The sequence below is a fragment of the Brienomyrus brachyistius genome, chromosome 7, assembly GCF_023856365.1.
Source record: "Brienomyrus brachyistius isolate T26 chromosome 7, BBRACH_0.4, whole genome shotgun sequence".
Lineage (NCBI taxonomy): Eukaryota > Metazoa > Chordata > Actinopteri > Osteoglossiformes > Mormyridae > Brienomyrus > Brienomyrus brachyistius.
The window spans coordinates 8,933,419-8,947,265 of record NC_064539.1 but is presented as its reverse complement, the minus strand read 5'-3'; the positions used below and the strand labels follow the sequence as shown (position 1 = coordinate 8,947,265).

At 42.6% G+C, this 13,847-nt stretch overlaps 1 protein-coding gene across 3 annotated transcripts in view; it reads left to right on the top strand.

The window, feature by feature from the left end:
- Positions 1-1,603: 1,603 nt before the first annotated feature.
- kcnn2 (potassium calcium-activated channel subfamily N member 2) overlaps positions 1,604-13,847 on the top strand; it is a 43,928-nt gene continuing 31,684 nt past the window's right edge. For all 3 annotated transcript variants that reach the window (XR_007399040.1, XM_049021103.1, XM_049021104.1), the window contains exons 1-2: positions 1,604-2,494; positions 3,052-3,147. Coding sequence is in view for 2 of the 3 variants with exons in the window: in XM_049021103.1 (XP_048877060.1) it covers positions 1,736-2,494; positions 3,052-3,147 (855 nt within the window). In the remaining variant the exon portion in view is untranslated. The remainder of the gene's footprint in view (positions 2,495-3,051; positions 3,148-13,847) is intronic.

The following is a 13,847-nucleotide window of genomic DNA, read 5'->3' as shown; positions in this document are numbered from 1 at the left end:
AAAAGGAACAGGTCAATTATTTAAAATAGATTATCAGGGGTGTCGCTTCCACTCGTCCCCGAATCATATCTAAGATATCTTACCGTGGATGGAGAATCAGTCACACACGGCCCTCACTAACAGAACTTTAACTAAGCCAGAAAGCCGCTGCTCCTTATGACCTGTGTAACCGTGTATGATAAACATAACGAGAAGGGTTAAATCAAATTAAAGTGCAGAATAATGTAAAGGTATACACAGATTAAGCTCAGCGGAGAATGTAGCTGAAGTCAGCTTCACATGCGTGCATTCACTGTCATTGTCGAACTTCTTTTATTTTGCGAAACGTTGATAATAAAGGATCGACCTATCTACCGTTGTATTCGATTTTCCCCCCGATTTGCTCAAGTCAAACCGCAACCAGATTTGTTCTTGTCACTCTTGAGAAGGTAAAATGGCATGAGTCACGGCGGTAACAAAAGGTTATCTGATAGTGCTGACGGAGCGTGTTTCATGTTCATCTCCTAAAGTGGCGCGTTGCGACTGCGGTACGCAGACTGCAGACCCTGCCTGCGTACGACCAAGTTCTATCGGTTTAATGAATAATTTTATTTAAAATACACCGACTGAGAGGGATTGAGTTTTCGGGGCGTCGAAAATTAAAACGCACATAAATAATAGAAGAATTCTGCTTATACATCTCCTAAAATTCCCCTAGGCATCAGGAATAAGCTGTCACATGAATCTTGCGAAATACGGAGGCAATGTAATCAAGCTGTCCTTCCCTGCAGGTTGATGCGATTGGACCGGGGAGAAGAGTGAGGATTATAGTGATAAGCCATATAATTACTGTCAAGCACATACACATCCTGAATAAACTTTTCCATCGTTAGTGTCAACTTACCTAAATATCCCGATCTTCTATCATTATTTTCCTTCAAACTGATTTCAATAAATATGCATGCTGGTGTGTCGTGGTATATAAAAATTAATGTACACTTTTGTCTAATAAACACAAATAAACTGCGATAATCGTATATCACAACCTTATTTTTCGATTTATGTCCTATGGTCTACAATAATGAGGGCCTCGGTTATGTCTAGTAAGGAGAGGTGATTTGAGTCGTTAAGTTTCAGAAAAATATATATAGACCGTTATTTTCCCCAAAAATAAAAGCTGAAAAAAATCTACCCACAAGGTTGAAGACTTCAGCAGCATAATATGTTTAATTGGATATGTAGCCATAGGCATGACTGGTAAAGTGCTTTAGAGTTATGTGCAGTTGATTCACAACAAAGTCATGTTGAGAACCGAATACCTGGCTGGCAGGAAAAGTTACCAAGTTTAAGGTATGCGCCGTTGCATAAAACAATGTTTGATAAAATATCATCTTGTTAAAGCTGTCATTTAGTTTACCTTTGATAATTACTTTTATATATAAATACCATGCTTTTGTGCAATTTCCAGTCTGACTCTTCTCACGCAAGTTAGGCTACTGGACGCATAACAGGGTCCAGCTAGTAAAATACGCATATAACCGGTTCCCTTATTCCAATGGCTGAATGTTCGCAACCATCCTATTAAGGGTGACGTAAAGCCAGTTGTTTTGGTTCGAACGACCAATCGGATGTCGGGCTGAGATTCTACAGAAGCCGAAATGGGCCTATTCTTGCCCCATCTGTACTTGCATGTACCTACACAACGCGCTTCGCCGGGCGCGTAGCCCGCTTCTCCTGCGGCTTTAACAACACTGGCATGGAAACCCCATTGCCGCTGCAGTACGATTTCTTTCACGGGCAGCAATTTCAACAGTATAAGTACCAGCACTGCTGCGGCCAGGAGGGCCGGTTTATCAACCAGAACGACCAGTGCTGCACCTGCAATAACTGTGATGCCGGGAAAAGCCATATCCTTCTCCGGAATCCGCCAACCGTAGCCGGAGCTCCGCGAACATCATCCGTGTCTTCTTCAAGACAAGGTTGTCAGCTCAGTACCGGGGAGTTCACGCCTTCTAGTCATGGTAGTTCATCCAGACATCACCATCCCCATTATCAGCAGAGCCACAGTCGGCAGCAGGGCAGCCCGATCAGCAGCCGCGCAGAAAGTAACACATTTACTGAAACGGCCATGAGCAGCTGCAGATATAACGGCGGCGTGATGCGGCCGCTCAGCAACTTGAGCTCCTCCCGCAGAAACATGCACGAGTTTGATTCGGAGTCGCAGCCCCTGCAGCCGACCTCGACGGCGGACGCGTCGGACGTCGTAGTTTCCAAGCCGGAGCACAACTCAACTACCCTGATGCCTTATGCATCTGGCGATGGAGCCGGGGGATGCAGCGGTGGCGGCGGCAAATCGGGCAAGAAGAAAAACCAGAATATCGGGCAGAAGCTCGGCCATCGGAGAGCTTTATTCGAGAAGAGAAAGCGGCTCAGCGACTATGCGCTCATCTTCGGGATGTTTGGAATCGTTGTTATGGTTATAGAAACCGAGCTGTCCTGGGGGGCGTATGGAAAGGTGTGTTATTAACCAGCTTACCATTTTATTCTATTAACTTGTAACTTTGTTGATGCGCATAGAGGACGCTGGTGATTTTTTATTTCCTCGAAGGAGTAACAGAGCTATGAGGGATACGCGCGAAACCCATAATTTTTGCTTTTCATGTGATTTCTTGTGAAATCTTAATTTATAGTAGTAGATAGCTTTGTCAGGTAGTCTATAAATGTTAACAAATATTTTAACATATCTATGTGACATTAACATTTCCAAACTTGACAAAAAGATTCCGAGGAATTTTCTGTTAACGACCAAACAGAAATTGAGCAATAAAACCTGTATGTTACTTTATTTTACAATACTTAAGTTGTGTGTGTTGCGGTAGGTCTATCTTGGGTGGAAGTTAAAGAGTAATCAGATATTTTCGAATGGAAAGTTGATGTTATTTCAGAATCAGACTTAAGAATGCCTTAGCTGTCCTGTATGAGTGCAGTTTGATTCATTCAAAATTGACAGTGTGCTAATAATTTGTTGGCATTTTCCTAGCCGGATCTTCACAATACTTTTATTTTTTTCAGGAGTCACTATATTCTTTAGCTCTGAAATGCTTGATAAGCCTTTCTACAATCATTCTCCTCGGCTTGATCATCATATACCACGCAAGGGAGATCCAGGTAATGGTTTCGCCAAACCACCAAATGTAACACTTCTTTCAGAATTATTGCTGTTATCGACGCCTGTGTAACAGGCAGTTTTCCTCAGCAGTCAAGCTCACCGGGCTCATTTGTGTTTTTACGGTATAGGGGGATTTCCTCAAAATGATTCCCCAAAGAAAGTGATTTACTAGCGGGAGAAATGCAAAATTGCGCGCCCACGATTCTAAACGACGCGTTCACGCAGCAATAAAATAAGTAGGATTATACTGAAATCAAACGTATTTACTTTATAATAACCGGCAAAATCCAATTACCAAGTGAAAACCCGCCTACGACCCGGTGAATAACAGCTCATTATTACCGGAACATAAAGACCGTATCTTGCATGCTTAAATGAATTTCCATATGAATGATGAACTTGAGGAGTATGTTTTTGTGTGCTACTGGTTTACCTTGTTTGTGTTTGTGAAAAAAAGTCCTTGAGGTAGAAATGTCTTAAATTCAAAGGCAAGTCGAAACAGTCAGTAACCACAAAGCTGTTAATCCCAAGTGTGAAGTGTGTGTGTGTGTTTTAAATAAATATATATGCATACTTTTTAATCCAGTTCAGGATTCGAAGTGGAAGCTGCTGTTCCTCCTGACTTTTGAGGATAATTCTGGCACCTACATTCAGTGCTTTCCGATTCTGGACTGGGGGGGGGGGGGGTTGTGCGGTAGCTGGTAGTCACCACGACAGAGCTGCTATTTAAAAGAGGACTTAGCGCATGAGGAGGTTTGCTGGCAGTGTTGGGGGAGTTGGAGCTGCACTCGTCCACAGACCTGACCTTGCAGAGGAGCTCTGCTCTGGTTGTTCATGCTTTTTCTTCTTGGCTGGTCCTTCGTCTGATCCCAGGCCACCTTGTTAGGGGTTAAAGGGGAGTAAATGGTGCTGTGCGTAGATAAATCTGTGTCTGCTGGTGTAGGGTGTTCCATGGGGATGCGAACCGCTCTATCAGCACATCCTCCGCACATAAAGGGCAAATTTGAGTGAAAACCCATAACGGAGTCCAAGGGAGTACAGTCAAGTGGTCCCTAGATTGGCTTAGCCACTTAAGCTTGCCGTCCAGTTAATAACAGTAACGCTTGACCACAAAGTTGTGTCTCGCGTCAGTAATCTCTCCTCCCAACCCACTCTGCCCCCATAGTTATGAGCTGCACTGTCTGAATTGTGATATTAGCAGGGCCCAGGTACTTTATAGAGAAGGACCTGTAATTTATTCCCTGCTAATGCTGTAAGGTTCCGCAGTTACTTGGTCTCCTGTTAATCTCAGGACATACCTCAGAGAACGGCAGGTTGAGCGTTTGGCCAACATGAGGCAAATGCAGCTTTACTGTGCTGGGGGGAGCTGTGCCCCAGTCACGTGTGGAGGGCAGCCGTCCCCCCCCCCCCCCTAAGAAGCAGCCCAGGAGGCAGCGGTGGCGCGTGAGCGGATTGCGCGATGCTGCAGCTCGACTTCCCGGGTCGTCACGCTCAGTCGAGCGGTAGCTGACATGTGTTTCACGACGCGGTTTGCCAGTGTCCAGAAGGAGCCCCCCCCCGGAGGATCAAGGCAGCTAAACCAATGGCACCCTCACCCCCAGAGGCCCTATCTCCATGTCCTAACCCTTTCCCCCCTATTGATTAACTGTCAACATTTATTCAGGGGTGGGAGGAGCAAGATTATTATTATTTTAAATGTAACGAATCTCAGTTTTCCTAACTGTAGTCAGAAATCTGAAGATCTCAGAAAAAATGTTTTTGTGAAACAAAAATTTGTGAAATTTCATCATTGGCTTGAGCAGGACTGTTAACGCCGAATTGTCTGACTCACTTTGTTTTCTCGAAAAAGTACAGTCACTCCTACTAATTGTCAAGTTTGATATTTGAGATTTTGGTTATTTGAGAGCTGGCCATGAACGATTAAATGGGAATCTTTTTGGAGATCTTTTTTTGGGGGGGGGGGGGGGGGGGAGGTGCCTTGCTCAGGGTACCTTAGTGGTGCCTTGCTGGTGGGGGATTCAAACCTGAAATCGTTCAATTACAAGTGCGCTTCCCTAACTATTAAGCCACCACTGCCCACAATATTAATACTTGACAGTGTACATACATACTATTTCTTTAATATTAAAAGTTATTTTTGGTAAAAAATAAAAAAGAACTTTGGAATCTACGCGGTGGCATGGTGGTGCAGTGGTTAGCACTGTTGCCTCACACCTCTGGGACCCGGGTTCGAGTCTCCGCCTGGGTCACGTGTGTGGAGTTTGCATGTTCTCCCCATGTCGTCGTGGGGTTTCCTCCGGGTACTCCGGTTTCCCCCCACAGTCCAAAAACATGCTGAGGCTAATTGGAGTTACTAAATTACCCGCATGTGTGCGTAAATGTTGTGTGAGTGTGCCCTGCGATGGGCTGGCCCCCCATCCTGGGTTGTTCCCTGCCTCGTGCCCATTGCTTCCAGGGTAGGCTCTGGACCCCCCACGACCCAGTAGGATAAGCTGTTTGGCAAATGGATGGAATCTATGGGTATGCTACACATTTTTGTCTCAGCAAACGGCTTCACTCACCTGTTAACTTTTAAACTTTTCAGTGCCGTCAATTTTGCATTTGTAATAATGGACCCGAGTATTACTCGCGGATTTTCACATCTTCCGACCCCTAACTCATGCAAATATGAAGCAATGACTGTACATCACTTTGAACAAAAGCACCTGCGAAATGAATAAAATGTAAATATTAAATGGAGGGATGACAGAGGTGTCCCAGGAAGGAGTGCAGTGTGCCTGTGGCCGTTTGATTTGCTCCGATCAGACACTGTGCAGCGATACCTTCTGTTAGTTGCTGCCCCGCTAATCCTGATCTGACCCTGAATCAGTTTCTGGTGTTCCACGAGGTGCTTGCTTAAATGTAACATTCTGCTCACTGTTACTGAAATGTTCTCCCACTGTGTTGTGTACCTGCTCTGCCCCTTGACCTCCAAAAAGCCCCCCTCTTCCTTGCCTCATCCTGCATCCGGTTCCCTTCCTGGCCAGCAGAGTCCTCACAGTATCTTATTGGCAATGGGCGTTACGCTGTTCACTGCGAGTCTTCTCTTTTATTTGTCTTTGTGGTAAAGTCCCAGTGGAACAGAACAAACAAGTTTCAAACAAATTACATAGTTAAAAAAAACAGCACGAGGAGGAAATGATGCTGCACGATGGAGTGGCTCCTCTGCCGAGCAGCCGGCTAATGCGTTACGGAAAGGGCCGATTTCAGCACTTTTATGCTGCTCTGCCGTCGATATCAAAGGAAAAAGCTACAGCTGCAGACCCTACAGTGACGTATTACAAGGATTTAAATCGAAATCCAGAAAAGGGTGCCAGAGTCTCACCAAAACACAAATTATCGCATTCAGATGTGCGGTATTAACTCGCAGTTCATTAAATGCGCCGTTAGCCTGTCACAGCTGGCTGAGGACCAGATGGTTTATGGAGGTCAGTTGAGGCCAAAGAAAGATCCCATGCAGATATTAGCCTAGCTGTCCCTGTTCGTCTTCCTTTCTGCTTACCTGAGCTCACGGGGACGCAAAGGGATTCTGAATTTGAGCAGATGCACAGTAAGAGGTGCTAATCCTGCCTGAAACGCGATCGTAAATTACACGAGTTTCAGATCGCTGAGGGATTCACAGGTAGCCTCCCGTCTGATTTGTGGGATCGGGCTAATTTTCTAGGCTGCTTTGCCCTTAGAGAAGCAGTTTTTAAAATATGTGAAAGGGAGTAAGCAGGTGGGAGCCGCGATGCGGAGATCTCTTGGCCAGGAACAGTCACGAGAACGTGTCGAGATTCCCCACCAACCCAGGGCTTGTCAGCGAGGCCTTTATATTGCAGCGGTCCGGCCGGCGGGACCTCTGGTAGTTGTTTGTATTTCGGCTTTGTGCCTCATGCCAAGGTTTAAGGGCCATTTGTGCGGCGTTACAGCTCGGCCTCAGGCCATAGTAATACATCTCCACCTCTGTACTACTTACGCTAATATTGGTCTCTTTGCTTTTCATTTTGGTACGTTTTGCTTTGCCGTGTAATCAGGTACCAATTTAGAAATGCAAGTGTACCAATATTGTTGCTGTTAGAAACAATTTTTTTGTTTAATCATTTGTAATAATTTATTCAACCATTAGTTTCAACAGCATTCCAAATAATAAATTGATATAATTTTTGTTCTCATTTTTTCAGAGCAGTGTGTGTGTGTGTGTGTTTGTGTGTCTGTGTGCTTGAATGCTCTCTGAAACTGGTACCTGTTCAATATAGTATTGTTTTCCTCTGTGTGGGAGTGAGGGGCAGTTGGAAATAGCAGAAGCGGTGTTTGGCTGCTGCCAGGCCAGCGTGTTCATTCTTGCGGTTAGCCAGCTGACTGGAAATCATTAATCTGTGGAGGCAAATATGAAATAGAAAACAGGGGTACATGAACAATCTGTAACAGTGCAGTGGCACTGCAAAATCCAGCTAGCACTGCCACTCAGCCCTGAACAGAGCAGCATATAAGTTGTTTGTAACAGGAAGTACTGACACTGCCACTAAAAATGCAGCGACTGTAGCGATTCTAGTGCCAGTGGTATCATTTCATTGTGATGCATTTGGGCCTTTATTATATCAAACTTTCACTGAGTATTTGGCATATCAATATTTAGGAAAGTCATATCGCGATCATTATCATTACCGTTTTATCGCCCGGTCCTAACGTAATACTATGAATTCTGCCTGTTGTGTATGAATTTTTTTTAAGGAAGGAACTAGGGTTGGATGATGTCTACCTGACTGGCAAATGACAGGCTACAGTGAAACATCATGATGGGGCAGGTTTGGTCATTTAGTAAAGGTAATATACATTTTTATATAGTTTCTTCAACAGTTTTTAATGGCTAATTCATTAAGTACCTAAGTAGCATTAATTTATTAGTATTTATGTTTTTTGCACATTTGCACTCATTCACAACCCAAACTGTCTTACTCGTCCCATCTTTCCTTACTTTTCCATTTAACCTAACCGTGAGTCTCAAGCCGTGTATTTCAGTACTTAAACTTATTTTAAGTGTTAGTGTATGCATTTTTGTACTCAAAATAGCAACTACACTATTACTACGCAAGTACTACACAATTTGAGATTCCTAGCTATGCTTACTTCTGATGTAGTAATGGCATAAACAGACTAGTTGCTAAAAAAGGTATCATAGCCTATAAAGTGTTGTGCTGTTTCCTTAAATCAAGGTGTGATCAGGAACAGCAGTATTGTTTTACTTAGATTTATAGTAATATTCTATTTGTGTTTTATGGCTATTATTAACTAATCAGAAAAAGTAATTCATTATTTGAAGGCACAGAAATCCAGCCAGGTAATTAGCCTAAATTAGGGTCGTAATGTGGAAAATTAGGATTAGGCAGGATGTGACTGTAAATCAGCAAAAGTTTCATCTAGTCATTAGAATATTAATGATTCATTGATTATATATTTTTTTTAAATATGAAGTATTCTCAGTGTTACATCCTGCCCGTCATGTCCACTTTACCCTCCTGTCTCTCCTGTATGGTGGCCCGGATGAACCACGCCTGTTGCTTGTTGCCTCTCGTTAGTCTTTGTATTTAAGTTCCCATTTGTCTCATTGGCCTCAGTCCGGTCATCGACGTCGCTCCTGCTGTCTGCCCGTATCCTTCCCTGTACTCACCTTCTTGTTTTGACTCCTGATGGTCTTGTTTATTTCCCTGCTGCTGTTCAGTTAATGAAACCCCCCTTTAGCCTGCCTTTGAGTCCTTCATCCCGCATGCCGTGACCCTGAGAAATGGTGATAACATTTACATTAAGAATGCAATGATTAGGAATTATTTAAGGCAGGTGGAGTTTGCTGTCTAGGTAAGTTTGAATCCACAGTTTTGCAATGCAAATAAAGCCTGCTTATTTACTGACGAAGGTGCAAACCAGGTAGATCTAAAAATAATGTTATGTGTGCGCCAGGCAGAGACTAAAATTATTAGTGTGTGGGGGGTGTCACGATGCTGGCTCACCATCATGATGTCTGTCAACCATCTGTGATGGACAATGGTATCATCCTTCAACCCAACCCTAGTAGGACTCAGTGATATCATCTGAGAAATGAGTCACCAATGGCCACCAATGAATGTTGCATTGTTTACAACATTTTGCTAAATGTAATGTTAAATGTTTGCTAATTTCGGCTACTCAATTATCCATCTATCCACCCAGGATGGGGGACCAGTCCATCACAGGGCACACTCACACACCATTCACCCACACACGCATGCACTCCTGTGGGCAATTTAGCAACTCCAATTAGCCTCAGCATGTTTTGGGACTGTGGGGGGAAACCGGAGTACCCAGAGGAAACCCCACGACAACATGGGGAGAACATGCAAACTCCGCACACATGTAACCCAGTCGGAGACTCGAACCCGGGTCCCAGAGGTGTGAGGCAACAGTGCTAACCACTGCACCACCATGCCGCCCTATACAAATTATATTTAAGATTATTATCAATTAATACTGATAGCTCTAAAACATCCTCCCACCATCTCTAGTGACTCCTCTCTGGTGGTTTTTTCAGGAAAATGAATGATGTTTTGTTCACCTAACTGACAGGATGCGAGACGAACATTTTGTTCTGGCGCGTATGAGATCCCTCCTCTCGGCGTGAAATCATCTGCGGAACAAAAGCAAATATGAGAAATTAGGGGTGACTTTATCATGAACTTTAACATCAGTTTTGCTGCAGATGAAGGTCTGAGAGTGAGGACAGGCTTTCTGTCTCTGAGCAGTCAGAAAAGCTCTCAGCCTAAATGGATGTGGCTTCGCCAGCTAAAATGCAGAGTTTTGTCATTTATGTGCATTTAGGGAACTGACAGCCCCTGTTCCCTTCAGCAGGGCCTGTGCTGTAGCATGTTTTCTTAGTGGGTAGAAATGAAACACAAATGTAAAGTGTAATTTTGTTCTGTGACATGGAGTTAGAACTGATTTTTTTTGTTTTACGTTTTTTTTCTTTCTTTCTTTGTGATTAACCCAAACTGCTCCAAGACATTATTTTGTGTACAAATTATATATTTCTTTTCTTAAAATCAATTTCTGTCTCTCTTGGCTATAAAGCACCTAAATGCTGGTGTTTTGTGCAGAGATTATTTAACCACTCAAGGTTACATTTACTGGGGAAAACAGAGGCTTATGGCAGCTTTAGAGCTGCTAAGGGGTCTGTGGCTGAGAAAAGACTGTTTATGGGCTCGCAATAGCTGAAGAGCTTCATAGATCTGGTGGATATTGAGAAACTCGCATTGGCTCATGGCTTGAATTTTCCGGAAGGTACCAGGGAGAGTCTGAGGGCAAACTGTAGATTTTATAGTCTGATGGAAACCAAAACTGAACTTCCCAGCCTAATTGTTGCATTTAGGGCAAGGCTAACACAACGCTTAATGCTAAGAGCAGTATGCCTGCAGTGCGGCATGAGAGTAAAGAATGAACTAAATGTTTAAGTATTAAAAGTAACATATATATATATATGTTTAAAAAGTAGCTGCAGTAAAGGAAATTACGAATGTGCATAGTATAAACGTGCCGGTCCCGCTCAAGGGTGGTGAACAGGTAGATTAAAGAAGACAGAGCATTGTGTTTGGCTGAAAAGGAAATGCATGTTCTTTCGTAAGCTGTGATTTATGACATAGCAAAACATGTACATTTTATCTTAATTTGGGAAAAGAAGATCGAAAGGTTATCATCATTCACGAGGAATGACAGACTGCTATGTGCCATTAGAAATGAATTAAAACATCTAGGGCGAATTTGGAGAAGAACAGTACCTGGAGGAGACAGGACAGTCTTCTGTTGTATGTGTGTATCGGAGAGGGAGTACCCTTGTCATCTTTGGAGGTTCTTGATGGCTTTGTCTAAAAGTTCTCCCCATTGCTGCAGTATCTTGGTACAAAGCAGAACCTCATGTCTTAAACTTCAGCTGAAGGTGCATAGAAATCCTGAAGGAAGACCTGGAAACCCAGGATTTTAGAGAATGTTCCAGAATCTTTCAGATGGGCAATGACTCAAATCTATTACAGGAGTCCTGTTGGGGGCAGGGTATATAAACAAATAAAGAATTAAAATAATGGTAAAACCCAAATGGAAATGTGAAAATGCTGCTCATTAGCAGTACCCTTTAAATTTGGACAGAAGTGGTGAAATTTCTTAGAGAAGAATCTGTGGAAAATTCCAGTGTCCAAATAAACATTGTGATGATTATTAAGGCGTTAGTTCAACTGCATCAATCTGTAATGTCAGAATCAGTTATTATGGATTTTTCCTTAAATATGCTCCTGCGTTCAGGTTGCACTTGCTGTGGTTTCGTAGCTCAGGACGCTCTCTCTGATGGTGAAGATTATCTTTTTTTAACACAGAATATTCATTCTTTTTGCTAGTTATGTTAGCATAGGCCAAGATTCTGAGATATCTACCTAGCTAGCTCTGTAAAAATTAAACTGCTGATGTGTCCGTCTTGGCCGATTATTGCAGTTGATGTTTAAACTTTACCAGTATTCAAAGTTGGCTACACCAGAGCTAACGACACAACTACTAAAATAATGACGATTATTGCATTGGGCAATCATCCATTTTCCACAGTGGAGAATGTTCTTTTTTTCTTTTTTCAGTAAAGTAAAAAAATATTTGAATTCTTAGGTTTATTAAAATAATTGAGTAATTAATTAATTGAAATGAATTGTTGTAGAAATAAAATTTCCGATACATTTAATTGTTCCCCAAATAATTGTAATTGAATAAAATTGGCTTGATACCAACGATTTACACCCCTAGAGGAAATAATAATGAATTTGGGTTTATGGATTTGGGGATCTGGTGGGGGGTGAATAGCTACTGCAGGTGGCGGCGATGGGGAATACAGTTACAGTGGTCCTACTTCATCCGCGATTTTGCTTTCAGCGATTTCAGTTACACACGGTCAGCTGCGGTCCGAAAATATTACATGGAAAATTCCAGGAATAAACATTTGATATATTTGAAATTGCCATTCTGAATAGCACAATGAAATCTTGCTGCACCCCAGCTCGGATGCGAGTCACCCAGTGTATCCATGCTATTTATGCGACCTGCCTGTTAGACACTTAGTAGCCATCTCAGTTATTAGATCGACTCTTACGATATTGCAGTGCTTGTGTTTAATAAGTTAAATAAATAAATAAATAATTTGATTGGTTAATCTCTTATTGTGCCTGATTTATAAATTAAACTTTATCGTACGCATGTATGTAATAGAAAAAACAGTATGTACTGGGGTCATTATTAGCCCCAGTTTCAAACACCCGCTTGGGTCCATCTAACTTAACCCCCGTGGATAAGGGGGGCATTTGCATGGACTTTAAAGTAAATGGACATAGACATGCAGTGTTTTATTTATTAACCTGTAATCAAATCCAACAGCAAATGAAGTTTTCACAGCTAAGAGGATACAGTGAATTATATATAGATGTATGAATTACAGTGGTGCTTAATTATTGACTTTTTAATGAAAAAAATAAGTTAAACATAGTTTTAAATTGAGCAAATTGTTCTTTATGTATGCAATCAGTGTGGGTAACAGTAGCTAATTCAGCATGTTAACATAAGCGGTGATACCTTCTGTGCAGCACACCAGGGAGATACAAAGGGCTCCACTGGAAATGAAAATGATTAATGTTTCATATCTCCAGGTGGTGGTTTTCTGCGATGACGGGCATCTTCCTGCCATTCTTTAAAGCAGTGGTTCTCAGCCGTTTTTGCACCACATCCCAATTTTTACCATGCCAGCTCATTCATGACCCTATATCAAATATAGCTTTAAATTAACACTATGATGAAACACGCAGTGCGCACTGCAATTTACACCAATCAATGCCAATCACATTAATCTGATTGGATGTGCCAGTGAATTTTTAATTAAGTATCTGTGGTTTGCCTCCTTGGATTGGTTGAGTGTTCACTAGTTTTGTGCTAAGCATTTGTTGACCTAAGACCTGTTTATATAGGGTAATTCTAGGATTGAGGCTGGGAAATCTGATCGTGGATCAGCATAGGAGCTTGCTGGTTTTTAGATGCTTACATTTCCATCTCTGCCTCGTGACCCTTTCGGAATTAACTGCAACCCAAATTTGGATCACGACCCATGGGTTGAGAATCACTGCTTTGAAGCATTATCGTGAAGCATACTTTGAAGGCCCAGTCATTAATCTAAAATTGTACTCCATTTCTCATTGCTGTTGTATTTGAGGTTGCTGTTTTAGGACCACATGAAGGTAAAATTGTCCCGGGTTTCCCTCCCCTACAGAGCAGCTGCATGTAGGCGGCAGTGGGGGGGGATTTCCTCTTCCACTGTATCCTGTACGACGCAGGGTAGGTGGGTGTCAGGTGGCGTCTCTAGGCTGGGCACCCAGCTGCTTCCACCCTGGCAACCCAGAGCTTCTAAAGACTGTAGATATTTAATATCTAGACGGGATGGTTGCAGAGGTCCCAGACGATTTACCTCCATCAATTTCCCAGAGTGGGTGCATGCAGTGGCGGTATACCCATTGTAACTAGCTGAATATAATACATGCAATGCAGTGAATTGTCCAGTGATGTTTGTTTTTTTTCCCTCAATTTTGAGGCTGAAAGCATGTAACAGATAACATGGGATTTACTCAACATGGCAGTC